The sequence below is a fragment of the Opisthorchis viverrini genome (genome assembly GCF_000715545.1).
Source record: "Opisthorchis viverrini unplaced genomic scaffold opera_v5_359, whole genome shotgun sequence".
In the NCBI taxonomy this organism is placed as follows: domain Eukaryota; kingdom Metazoa; phylum Platyhelminthes; class Trematoda; order Opisthorchiida; family Opisthorchiidae; genus Opisthorchis; species Opisthorchis viverrini.
In genome coordinates, this window is record NW_008752021.1 from 103,790 (window position 1) to 118,274 (window position 14,485).

General features: G+C 43.9%; 1 protein-coding gene across 1 annotated transcript in view; it reads right to left on the reverse strand.

Annotated features, from left to right (window-relative positions):
* The window catches only part of T265_10402 (hypothetical protein), a gene marked incomplete at both ends in the record, with an annotated part of 76,942 nt that overhangs the window by 30,968 nt on the left and 31,489 nt on the right, over positions 1-14,485 (reverse strand). Inside the window, one exon of the mRNA XM_009176768.1 lies at positions 8,439-8,635. Coding sequence (XP_009175032.1) covers positions 8,439-8,635 — 197 coding nt within the window. The remainder of the gene's footprint in view (positions 1-8,438; positions 8,636-14,485) is intronic.

Consider the following 14,485-nt stretch of genomic DNA (forward strand, 5'->3'; position numbering starts at 1 on the left):
GCACAGCTATAAAAATAACCGGCACAGCTGATTCATGTCCATCAATATTTCAAATCAACTGATACTCACAGGCATCTATCGAGGCACGGCATCCTTCTAATTTTGTTGTGCTAAGTTTGATAACAGTTAGACAACAAACAAGTAAGACCTTAAAACTCTGAGTGGCGTTTGTATCGACTACAACTCGAGAACACCTTGACTTCACGCAGACCTGGGTGCAGCAGACTGAGAACATCCAAGGGTCCGGATATCATGTGACGGAATGAAATCAAAAAGTAAATCTGCAAGAAAGTTTGTCGGAAGAAATAATTTGCAGAGGGTAGACATCAGGAAGGCAGAGTAACTTACTCGTGTCGAGTAGCTCGCCCTTAGGCCTTAGCCACCTGAAAGGACTTGTTCCCGCATCTATGAAATGATAGTGTGATAAATCTGTATTTCCCAGCATGTGACCCGATCTCAGCAGAACCTTCCACCAGTATCAAGTCGCGTTGGTACGCAACTTGCATCCAAGAGGCTATGAGCCAATGTGATTCGCAGTCAAACGGAAACTACGTAAATTACGTAACGCACAACAAGTCTCTTTGCTTGCAGATTAGGCAACTTATGCCCACAGATTATTTAACCATATGTATCTCTATTAATATACATGGTGAACACTTCTATATCGTTCCAACAGTGGTTGCACTATGGCAACTGATGAAGATTGCTTCTCCCGATGTTTTTGCGCTATACATTCCGCGCTTTTCAAACGGCGCATTACCTGCCAGGTCGCTCCAATTTTTTTAATCATTTCCGAAAAGAGAAACCGGTATATCTCAATCCTTCTACATGGACTGACTACAAACGGGAAGCTCCTAATCCTTTGAGGATAGCATAACTTCCGAAAGGAGGCTAAAAAGTCCATCCTCTTAGTGTCTTCTCTTCGGTGCGAGAGGATGAGGCCGTAGTAAGTAGTATTATTCGGGTGAGGAGACACTGTGGGAGCAGGCAGTTCAGCCGATGCCAAATGGTAAGAACTGATATGAGAATTACAGTGCGTCTATCCAGAAAAGAAATGATTGGGCCTCACCAATACATTTCTGCTCAGAATTGGGGAACGCTTTTCGGGGAATGCATTTCATACGAACAGCAGGCAGGAAGAAACAAAGGCCGCTATGAGAAGCAGTGCAAAGGAGTTAAGGCACTAGACGAAACGGTCAATATTTGACTGGGTAGCTGTCAACAGTTACCTGTGTTAGTAGCTCAACAATTCCTCTGAAGTGGCCTCATAAATAGAAAGGCAATCACCAGTTTTTTACAACGCTTCCCTACATTCGAAAAGACAGCGCCTCGGACATTATCGAAGACAGTTTTTATACGGCCTTGAGTACCCTTCCACTTAGAAACAAATGCTGCGATACCAACGTGGAAATGAATGCGCAAGTAAACAGACTTAATGCACCTGAGACTTAATTGTATGGTCGACTTGGAATGGCTTCGGTTGGAGGACAAAGTGCTCCAGTTGTGTGCTGGTCGAGAACAGTTATTGTGATCCAGAATGATCAAAATCATCTAGCCACATGGTGTCCTCCAGCAGCGAATCAGTCACATTGTGATCAGTTACTGATTGCATAGATCAACCACTGACTTGCTCATATCAGAACGCGTGTGAATTCTGACCGGTATTGTGTTTCGTCAAACGTTTGGGCACAAGTAAGCGCTGACTGCGTAACCACAAGGATCATGGATCCTATAGCCAAACGCATTCATTCAGATAACCTTCCAGAATCCTTCCAACCGCTCCTTCCTCAGAAACCAATTCGCACTGGACTGTGAACGTCACATCTTTGCATCTTGCCAGTAGTTCCGCCTGTGGTGCGTTACAGTTAACTTCACTCAAGTGCTGGATATCGGAGATAGTCTTGCTACTGCAAGACTGGGACAAGTGTAAAGTAATGTCGGTGCCATCCATGAAGCCTGATAGGAAGGCTAAGAAAGTGGAGAGAAGCCGGGAATGTCCAAATTTATTCCAACTTATTCGGTGCAACAGTGAGTGAGGCCAGTTGGCTCACTGGGTTAAGGTAGGAAGGCTAAGAAAGTGGAGAGAAACCGGGAATGTCCGAAATTTATTTCAAATTATTCGGTGCAACAGCGAGTGAGGCCAGTTGGCTCACTGGGTTAAGCGCGCTCAACGACACTTCGTAAGCACCTACTGTTACCCAGTTAGACTTTCCAACCGTAGAATCCTGGATGGTGATCACCGTAGTTTATGGCTACATTCCTTCTCTCAAAAGCAGAGAGCTATTGGTCGGGACGACCTTCAAATAGCAGTATTCAAAGATGGGGATAAATTTTCCAACCAGGGTTTGCCTGTCTAGTTTGCCACAATATTGGATAAACAAACCAATTCAGACAAGTGGAATGAGTCGACAACAAAGTCCATCGGCAAAAAAGGCATCAACTGCCATTTGTCGCCTGACAATGGCCCGTGAAGCACCGAGGTGAGGGCATCGAACAAGAGCTCGATTGAGATTCCATCCGGTAATCGATGCCAGTCTATGCTGAAAGGCCGAGAAGCGCTATGCGATTGTTCCATTCTTATTCGGAATAATCAACCAGGGCGCACCTCACAAAACTCCAGGGAGTTTCGAACCCGCGACCTCTAGACTAGTACCTCACCATGTGATGTGGTTTTGTGATTGAAGGGTAAGTGGTGCGATGGCTTGCCTGGGTGATAGTTGATCACACAACCGAGCAGCCGCTCGTGGCCGTAAGGTCAAGTATTCGACCAAGAAGCAGCAGGTTTAAAAACTCCATGAAGTTTTGTGAGATACATGCTGCTGACGATTCCCAATGGGGATGAAAGAGTTGTACGGTGCTTTTCAGTTTTTCAGCATAGACTGGCCCCACAGGACGACACCTCACGATATTCGAGATATCGCAGTATATTTCATAAACTACTCACAAGGTTGCTTAAAACCCATTGACACCCCACGACCGGTTTCGCCCTTCTTGCGCAGTCCCCGAGTTTCTGTCAACCTTATGTCCTAACTGAACCAAAAATTGGACGTTTTAGAGAAATAAACTCGGAAACTGCACCAACCTGATGAGCCGCCCCAAGAAGGGCGAAACCGGTCGTGCGCTGTCGAAGAGTTTTCAGCAACCTGGTGAGTAGTTTCCTCTATGAAAACATCTATTTGACTTGCTGGACTTCTTAACAGGCTTTCTCAGCAAAACATGTTTAAGAAGTTTATGAATGTATGGGGACCTCTTCGAAGGCTTCTCTAAAAAAGCAGTGTCCGATAAGCGTGCCCATTCTCCCTTATTATTCAATTTTGTGACCGACGGGATAAAGAAATGAACGCTCAGAGGTTTTCTAAATGCCCATATCCAAATCGTTGCTGACAAAATCCCATCGACCTGGAATATGCGTATGACAGCGATCACGTCTTCGAAGAGGGAAAAAGACATCAACTTTTTGATGAGCTAACCAAAGTTAAGACGGTATGTGTTTGGCACCAACAAAGTGCAAAACACTCAAGCCTGGGAAACACTCGAATTTGTGGAGCGTTACGTATTTTGCGTTAGTTCCGACTGTGGAGTGACAGGTTCGGTCACTTGGGGACACTTGACGTTCAGTTCGCCTCCGTCAATTTGACGTACCGTTGGTGGTAAAATATCATATTTCCAAATCCCAAGAGACGCACATGTCACACTACAGTAGAGGCCATCTTTTTGCACGGTTATGGGGCGGTGAACAGCTGAAGTGGTAATCGATAATCGTCGTCTTAGAACTATAACTTTGCAACGAGACAACTGAGAAAGGAGAGCTCGGTTGCACAGTAAAGACCTCGGTTAAAGAAACGTACACAGCACCGAAAGCTGCAGTGGTTTGGTCACATACTCTGAATACCGAGTTACTGTCCAGCAAGAGAGACTGTTGTTTCCGGTGCCTGGTTCGGAGTGGCGCAGGCAGAAAAGTTATCAACATCTGAACCAGTTGGAGGATGAAAAGTTCGAGCGCTGTCCATGTGACCCGTCTTTCAGCATAGGATCCAGAAGATCCTCCTTGTGCTTGACGTTTGAATATATGGATGTGTACATATCTTCGAGCTCTGTGGTGAACAAGCATTAGTTCCGTTTCCACCCGCTTTTATTGTTAAATAATTTATTTATTGTTTACTGAATTTATTAAAGTAAGACTGTGCAAAAGTGAAGCAATGGTGTCCAACGCTGAAGTTACGCTGTTCTGCTCACGCTGATATCATCCGTCCTCTGCCACATTGCTCGTTGGTGACTTAATGGCATTTTTGTGATAAATGGTATGAAGCTGGGGCTTGCAACTAGAACAAGCTACATGTAACAACAAACTTGTGTTAACTTGTTCCGCATTCCAACATGCTTTTCCAACTCCACTGTAATTTTATGGAACGGGAATCCTTTCTCAGATGTATGTTATTAAACTCCAGATTGATTCCACCTACCACAATGAGTTGGCGAGAGAAACGCCTAAGAGGTGACTGTTCCGTCCTTTCAACATTAAAACATGATGAAAAAGCCATTGAGTTGGCGAGAGAAACGCCTAAGCGGTGACTGTTCCGTCCTTTCAACATTAAAAAAACGGGAATTTCATCAGCGTGGTTGTTGTCCACTTTCACTTCCTTGTTGTGGTTGATGTTATTGTCCCTTCAGCAAACAGTCACTCCGTGACTGATGCAAAACCGTGAGAAACCAATTCGTGTTGTCACCGCGACTACGAGAAACGGGTCGTTCAGAAGGTGAGCAGCCAGTGATTTGTAAACTCCAACGATAAATAAACAAGAATGTTATGAATGAGTGGCGTGAGTAGCGTCCAAAATATTTGCTGAGTGCTCGAAAAACCTAAGGCAGCCTTGGCAGAAGGCCACAAATCACGAATCAAAGATTGCATTCAGTAGGATAAATGTGAGTGCCACTCAGATATGGACAGGTGCACTACCTCACAGTGAGCCAAAAAAAGATAACGAGCATACTTCTGAGAAAGCTACAATGGAACAATGAGATTCCACTTTCTTGTGAAAAAGGCGCAATCTGTCGGCCGTCAACTATCCTCAACGTCTTAGTTAGAAACATTGAGAAAACGATCATGATTGCCTGGAACATGCGTAAGAAAAACACACGTTTTGAAAAACTACTGATATAGGACACAAGTTGAAACAAGGTGAGAGCCGCGAATGAGAAACGTCGAGGGGGAGATCCGCTATTTGGATTAGGTTACTGTATATGCTGACGCGTGTGAATTGACTGAGTTGCCCAAGTCACTCACCAACAGCGCACTATACAACATACGGTGTGAGCACATTGAGTGGTCAATAAATGTCATCAGAAGAGCTCCAGTTTCATGGTGCTGTCTGACTGCTGACAACGTCACGGGTTGTACATAGAAAAAATACTCCCTGCCACCATATACGTCAATTGTTGAATCCCATATTCTTTTTACGAGAAAGGTAACGAACGTTATCAATTAAACAAAGGTTGTGTACAACTTTAGGCTCATTATTGAAATGAGTCGAAAAAACATTAAGCCAAGAAACTCGAAAGAACGCGCCTCTCAGGACCAGAGGCCTATAAACGCGTCAAAAGTTCAATAGCTACAGTCCTCGTAATTCAAAATCTTCTCCAGAACCGACACTAACGTCCACAGAATGTGGACGGAACACACTACTTATAAGGATGCCGATTACCCTTCGATAGCCCACGATCGGTTTCACTTTGGGATCGTCGGGTAGATACAATCCACCTCCATCTTGCGCTACTTGAACCAAAATTGACAAAATCGGCCAAATACTCTTACCTGCCTATGAATTTCGGTTTGGCGGGAAACTCAACTGAATTCATCTCAGTTTCGCGTTTATACTGGCCTTTTTCAACCGAATATGCTGCACCAAGTCGCCCCATTTGAGTCCCCCGTCAAAACCAAATGCGTGCGCAAATGACAGTATTTGGCTAACTCTACGGAAGTTCTGCATATCCTAAAGTGAATGCCCTGACGGTGCGGAGCACTCTTGGCTGGTGGCTCGCTGACTGAAGGCTAGCTGACATCGATCAAGCATCTCCAAAGAGATCAAGGTAGTGTGATTTGAAAGCTATGAAAAAACGGAGATTTCACAATTACGAGCGGGCATTAAACCTAACGCCCATTGATTCAACGGGTAGCCTCACATTGAAAAAGGAAACGAGTCCTTGTGGAGATTTGATCGTCGTTTACGGGGACAGAAGATTGCGAGGTGTGGAAAATACATATTTCCTCCGATACCTATTTCTGCTTATATTGGCAAGGAACTGTTAACGACAGTGGAACGTTCTGGACGATTGTATCGTTTTTATCGGTAATTGCTATAACTGTCACAAGGAGTAAGTCAGATCTGTGCTAGAGAAATGTCATATACCGCTGACCGAGAAAGGCGGATCAGTGGGGTTGACTACTCCTACATATATTCGGTTTATCATCACCCATGCACAAAGATGCAGTGATGACGATCATACAGAATGATGAATTCTCACAGATTAGTAAGGTTGTGGAAGTCGTTTAGCTGCTAGATTCCTTATTAGTTTGTTAATGCCGGCTTGATGCAGCGTATATTGTGACAAAGCGAAAACTTCATGGCGGTATCTGTCCGGTAGCTCACTGAATTCTGCGCAAGATCAAGAGCCTTCGGGTTGAGACTGCACAGTAGACAGACAGACAGGCTGACTGACCGACTGGCTGGGCATCTAACCAACATGTTTAGCTATTTCGAAAGGCCTGCCTCCGGACAAACAGTGTCGTTCATTGTTCACATTGCGGGAAGACACGCTGTTAATGCTGGGATGATGTTTGGAAAAATGTGAAAACGCGCACATCTTTCAGGAAACGACTGAATGACTTTGAGAAACAGCCATCTAGCCGTTTTGGAGTGATTCCAAGGAATATTTACAGAAATCTACAAGATGAAACTGTAACAACGCATAGGTTCTTTTACTTTAGCATAATTCCTATCGTAGCAAAAAAGCACAAACGAATTAGTGCAACGATAAACACAATGAGATCCCATTCCAATTTACAACTGACAGCAAGTGAGTAAATGGCACGAAAGTAAATTCTATCAATTTTGTCAACAGTAGCAACATCAGTGCTTTACAGTTGTGCATTTGGTTGCAATCCACTTACGACCACGAGCAATCAACCGATCTGGCAAGTTGAAGCTCACGTTTGACTGAATTCAACTCAACTCAAGTATGGATCAGCTGATCTGGTATACAAGATGGTCGAAGAAGGCCATCAACTGGGACGAAGAGAGTTCAGGAGTAGGATATACTAGCTACCATGGAAGTGATACCTATGGGATAGGAAACATCTTACTTCGATTTGGATACGCTACTTGAGTTCGCTGCGAACGCTTCAATTTAATCAAATGGCCACAGTTGCTCTCTCCCCCCCAAAAAAGAGCCAAATGGCCACAGTTGCTCTCCCCCCAAAAAAAGAGCTACATAAGATCGGATATTGACTAGCAATTCACTGCTGATAAAGTAGTCTGGAGGCATGACTATCTTCAAATGACTATCTACGCTACCTGAGCTACTAACTAACATCTTCTGTAGAAAACATTTTCGTTTCTCGAGCACTCGTTCTTCTATTGACAGAAATTCACTCATGTGGAGGAAGTTCGTCCGTAAGAGCACAATTTCGTTGTGGTACCAAAAAGAACGTTCCACAAACCTGTAGTTTACTAGATGGAGAGATTGGTCAGTCCACTTTTTGCTCATCAAATAATACTGGGGAAAGCGCATACCAGTGAACTCGAATTATAAGGGGCGCAACTTATTCTGAAGGAGATCACGAAACGCTTGGGTGCTGTCGGTGTTACTCACCTTTCAGGACGGGGACCACGTGATCCTCACTGTGCCTGGTTGGAGATACTACAAGATAGGGCTGCCAAACGATGTCAGTGGCGTTCTTGTTGTCAGTTTCTATCCAGATCGTCTGAGTGAGTGTCTGGAGGTATAGGCACCTCGGAATTGTGATAAGCTAGCACTAAGACCCTTCCCGTCCAGCTTTACTCTTTTCTTTACAATGAGGCTTTCAAATAAATCATGGTTGTACGGCAGTGAAGCATCGGTGTTGAACACTGATGTGATGCAGTCGATGATGATGTAGTCAGTGAAGTGGAGACGATCAACTAGCTGGCGATTCGCGTGTAGGATAGCATAATCTCAAAACCTGGGGTTGGGCGTTGACCACAGGATTCGACAAAACTGTATGTACTCTACTTTGGGGTCTTCATACTGCCCTCGGATTGCTGCACCACATGAGACGCAGCACAGTTCACCACTATTGCATACTGTAGATCGTACTGGAGTTCAAAATTGGTGTGCGAGACAATCGGCTGAATGATCTACACTCAGCTTGCGTGACAGTGATTTGGACACATGAAACTTACTCAGCACGATCTTCGAGTACAAACAGTGGCTGGGCACCTGCACGAAGGCCATGAGCGTACACTGCGGCAGCCCGTGCAATGTGATGGCGTGATTCTAGCAATTCAGCCCATGTCGTGTAGAATTTGGCACACATGGCTCCAATTCCCTGGCGGAAGAGCAACTCAAACAACTCAGCCGGTTGGTCGCAGTAATCGGTCTGCAGAAGAGTGAAGGTGGAAGAACGAGGTTGTTTGTAGTTGCGGACAAAAGACAGCAACAAGTCTTGGCACAGATTGAATGGAAGAATCTAACAACAACATAAAATCAGGTATCAAGTGACCGGAGTATCCTAACAGCAAAAACTGACATTCCCTAACCACGCACAGACATGAATGGCCATTGATAACAAATGAACTGGGTCCAAATTTCCTTACAAAGTACTCATCAGTCGAAAAAATATATTATCTAGGTTGTGAGAACATCACTCATCAGCAGCACACGGGAATGCGCTCGTAAAGTGTTCACTAGTCTTTGGAATGGAGATACCAAAAGTGAAGGAAAACTAGCGGGAGTCTTTGGTAGTCGAAAGCAAGGCTACTCACATCGGAACATACATTGCGAAAATAAGCATCACTTATGCGACCGTCAAGAGATACTCAAATATTGTCCGAAAGATTCAGTGTCAGCAGCGCCAAGGAACAAAGGGTTCACGTAAACAATCACAGTTGTGGGATCGTCGTCAGAAGCGTCAAGCTAACCACAAACACTGCTCAAGTACGACTATTTTCACCTGTTCTGGCGGTATGGTTCAGATAAATCCAGCGTGCAAAGCCGATGTAACAGTAAATACGCTCGTCAGTCAATTAAAATCCCGGTATGCCAGAAAGAATTCGCTGTTGCTGATATCTAACAAGGTCCACTCAGGACGAAACCAGGACCGTTAGGACGATATGTGTATTCCTCTTAAGCAACCGATGTCTCCCAATGAGCACCGCACATGATTCCATAAAGAGACGGAACAATCATGACCCACTCCGGGTTTCCTCATGAGCTAAGGAAATTTCACCTCATACAATAAAATCGACTAGTGATTTTCGGTATATAAAAAATTTTCACGAGTATAGTTGACACTATATTCGGAAGAGTAAACTATCAAGTCACTTCTGAAGTGCCCAATCAATCTTACAGTAGCTGACATGCGAAACTGTGAGGAAATCGTTGGTTTCACTAACTCCACAATGGCATCGGAAAAGGAAACGTTTTATGGGCCGGTGATAATCATATGCAAGATTCAAGCGAAGACGGAACGAAGGCAACGCAGACAGTGTAAATTCAAAGAGTTCTTCTTACTGCTTCTTTTAGAAGGTAACTTGTTTACGAAAACTCATTTCCCGGTTACATATCCATGTTTAAAGCTATCAAACACCGATACCTCCTACCAAATCCACCTCTCCCATAAAGTACGATGTGGTTGGTCCTGAAAATTCATAGAAATCACATCCTGCCTTGTATTTAACGTCCTCGAATACAGGTCTCGTAGACCTGGTGATTATGACAACTCTCACGATAATGGTAAAAATCTTGGGGTTACCCCTTGAATGACATAATTAGTCGACGCATGAGCCAAACGAAGAAACTAGGTTGATTCGCCTACCATAGTTTTCAGAAAAAAGGAAAATGACCGGCAAATTTTGGTTATTTACCAATTTCAGTGTCCATGTGGTTCTCTGTGAGTAAGCATTACGATCTGGCGTTCGTCTAAACTGACTGGAGAACATTGTCCTAAGTGGTTGACTCTCCGGAGTACTGGTTACATCCGAGGTTGCACTTTAGCCTATCTGGTTGACGCAGATTATGTGGTTCATGGATGGTTATCACAGTATCACAACACCCATCTGAAGCGGTCAGACCACACAACCTTACAACTGCTGGAGCTACTTCCATTCACCCTTTCACGTCCAAACTGTGAATAGAGGCAATCCATCAAGTCCTTCCCGAAAAGATCCTCCATTGCCCACCTCCGGTATCAAGCAGCTCAAGTCATACCTAACAGCTCAAAGTCATCTGTTTGACAGACAAGGTTTAACATGTCCGCTGCGCATATCGCCTAGTTGCGTGCTCAATGGCATGCATGTAGCTAATGCGACCGACTCATTGCTACGCTCCAGTTCATCTTTCAACAAGGTACTGATGATGTCATCTCCATTGCTGATGAAACGTTTGCAATCAAACTGCCCGGCTCTGTGAACAAACCAACGACCATCTAGGCAACCTGAGCTACCAACATTCCCCTCAGTAACAAATCCCCTTTATAGCAAGTAATCTGAACTCTCCAGTTAGATGCTTAAGATAGCAACAATGGTATTGAACCCCAACGAAGCAATGTTTGTATGAAATTGTCAACTCACTCCGTTGTTACATACAGAAAAAGAAAAATAATACGTTCGATTTTTGTCCGGTGATATATACTCCCAAGTTAAAGTGCATGATTAACACGCACAAGGTCAGGCATAGAGGCAGTAAGCTCCTTTTCAGAAGACTTGAATAAAACAAAGTGATGTCCAAAAATGTCCTATTTACGATTGGTGAATAAGCATGGATGGAAAATATAAAATGGGACGTAGTTTATTGGCTCTTAGCCTGCTAGACCGAATAGCTTTTGTCCGGAACGCTTAACATACTGGATACATTCAGTTGATGAGTATTGTTCATTGCGGCTTAAGGACAGCAGAATCAATTAGCCAAACATACTTTAAGGAAAACCAATATGCTTCCACTTAATTGGTTCGACAGCATTCGCCGCTTCAACAAGACCACGTTCAGGGTGAACGAGCCGACTGTGTGCAGATGAGCCTATCTACTTGGTGAGCAGTTCACACCATTCACACCCGTTCTGCTTTACTCGAACAACAATGGCCTCTTAAATCCACTTTTGACAGTTTTAACCCATTAAAGATGTTTAGTAACAGTAATCAGGAGAGTTTGGCCTCTTCGAAACGTTACCACTTGGATTTATTTGTTTTCTGCATGAGACTACTTTGTACTATGCAGCAAATATGTGGTGTATGTAATAAATAGTATGATCACCTCACGCGCGGTAAACCGAAGTCTGTTTGAATCACCTGAGTCATTCTATCTGGACAGGTAATGTCAAGACTTTGACACCGTTTGCCGCATGGAAACCGTAACAGGTGTGACATCGATAGGAGTAAGATTGTTGTTTTTGTTGTCAAAGCTGTCATAAGAAACACAGACTGCGAAATGATTAAAGAATACGGAGATCTGAAGAACAACCAGTTGAGTGAAAAAAACCTCTGTTAAAATATGTAGTCAGACCGCTTTGGATAGGTGTTGTGATAATTGATAACCGATCCGGAATAGTGTTTCCATGAAACACATAATTTGTGTCAACTAGACAGGCGTCTTCGGATGTAACCAGTACTCCAGAGAGTACTCGGACAATGTCCTCTAGTCAGTTTAGACGAACGCCAGGTCGTACTGCTTACTCAGATAGAACCACATGGGTGCAGGCCGGGCGTCCGCACCACGAGGGTGGAGTACGTGAACAGCGAACGAAAGGGGCTGATAAAGTTTTATACGTTCGCATGCGTACCATCCTAGAGCAGGAGTTGATCAGGAACACAGAAGTGATAAGAAAGAGACAACAATTCAGAATGAATGAGCACGAATAACGCATGCTGAAGTGAACTCACAATCCGTACTAAAGGATCCTGGACCCACAAATCTGTGGTCAACATTAAACGGATGTTTTTAGGCCAGTTCATACAAGTCACCCATTAGAAGAAGAGGAACCATGGTCGATAGAAATAGCATCCCATGGGGATTTTGCTCTGATAGAGGAATACTGCGTCCAAATCCACACATTATATAATTATCGTTTAGTTGTAACACCCTTTCGGTGTTCATCTGTCAAGCTATCCGAAAGAAGCAAGAGAACTGAGATACTGCCGCAGGTTGCTCAACTTCAGACAGGAGTTGTCGCTGTTGAGTTTGCACTTGTGACTGAAGTTCATCGGCCGCTATCAATTTAATTCCATGTACTAACAGACAGTGTGTAACAAATTTACAGTAAATTGATTGGTGTATGGGTGGGAGCAGTTCTTAAATATGTGACATTTTCAGTCACTTTGGCACAACATAGCGCAAACTCGTTGAACCAATAACTACTGCGCTGCGTATAACTTGACCCATCGCTTTGATAAATAAGGTGAAAAACAAAATTGTGGACTGACAGTCCGAATTATTGGAATGTTGGTGAGTAGCTGTGTTCGTCTGACAATCTGTCAAGACTCACGACTTTCCCCAGGCGAATTTGCCTCTGTAACGATGGGGATGAATGAGGTGGGAAGAAGACTTGGGCAATTCAGATGGCATTGATGAATCAGCAGTGTCCAATTGTGAAGAGGGACAATGCAACATCGTGAAGTGGAAACTGCGCTGATTCCTAAGCTAAGTGTTGGGAATTAACCCATATAGGGAGCTGACAGTTCCTGTGACACAGGAGTCACATTCTGGAGTCCAACAATATGTTGAGAATAACTAGGAGACAAAACCGGGTAAAAAGAGACCAGCATTAAAAAACTCTCACAAACATTTGTGTTAACTTTCTACAAAGAAAGACACAGCTGCCGAGAGGTTTTACTGTCTCAACTGTTTCTCCATCCTCGACCGAAACTAACTTATAAAAATCGTTTGGTGACTACTAACAGGTCTTATAGTCTTAATCAATTTCAATAGACTTATAGCTCGTGCAATGCGCACCGTTGGCATTGAAACGGCTGACTGATGATGCAAGGGGACATCCTACACCTACCATCAGAGTGCAGTCCTTGTGCCCTTTTTGTCTGGACTTAACTAACATAGTTCTGCAGGTGTTGTCGGTCACAAATCAATTATTAGCTTATTGCATGAAGTGAGATACATAACTGTTCTGTGACCCAACAAATGCTACTCAAGTGCACTAGAGCTGTATGGGTGGACCAGTGATGGCACACTTAACCGCGCGTCAGAAGCTTCGCGTTGCCCAGCAGCCCTAGTAAAGGCGAAACTTCACTCATGTTTGTTACCCGGCGGAATAATCACACTAGGCAGGAAAAAGGACTGTTTAAACGAGACTAATGTACATACAGATTTTGCGAACCCCGTAACCATAAGAAATACAACAGTATACAGAAAGGTCAACTTGGCTTAACGAGTCTTAATCCATTCACCATCAAGCAATCAAATCGAGATAGTCAGTTATTACAAAGGGAGGAATTAAGGATCCACAAGGTTTGTCGCCAACGACGCGCCACAATGCTTCGAGGCTAAATTTATGCAGCCGAAGCGATTAGATTCCTCAATGGTTCCTTGGGATGCATAAGGCGAACGTGCAAGAACCAGCTCTAGTGAATCGGTCAAAGAGAAACAATTTGCTCCCAAAAATATGGGTGGAACTACTGCATAACCACAAAACTGAGTTTCAGAACAAATGTAAAGTAACAATGAAAACATCAATCGCGTCGAATATCTACCTAGTGAAAATATGCGACCCAAGAAACATTGGGCGCCAATCACAAACCAGATTACGGTGGGTCCCAGTATGATATACGACCGAAATTGAGCTAATGAATGATGAATTAGTGTCCTGATCGTTCACAAAGGAACCGATCGCTAAAACCTGAAATAACGGCAGGACTATCCGTTATGAAAACGGTAGATTTTGTGTTATCTAAGAAATAAGCACTGCACACTGCAGCGGCGAAACTACAATAGTGAAAAACCGCATTGCTGGATTTCAGAGCTGCTGATTACTAGTACCATCAGACCTATAAATACAGGGGCGAAACGATATCAAGATCACCGGTTTTCCCCGAGGTCCCAGACTAACCTTCACCTAAGAACTTCTGGGCACTTATCAGGTGGGCGCAGTCCCCAAGCCACCCTCAAACGTTCCTTCTATTGGAATCCAAATCGCACGGAATTCGCCAAATACACGCAAATGCGTACTAATATGGTTTTCCCGGGAGACTAACTTGAACGCCAGAGGGAATAGCAGATTTATAGA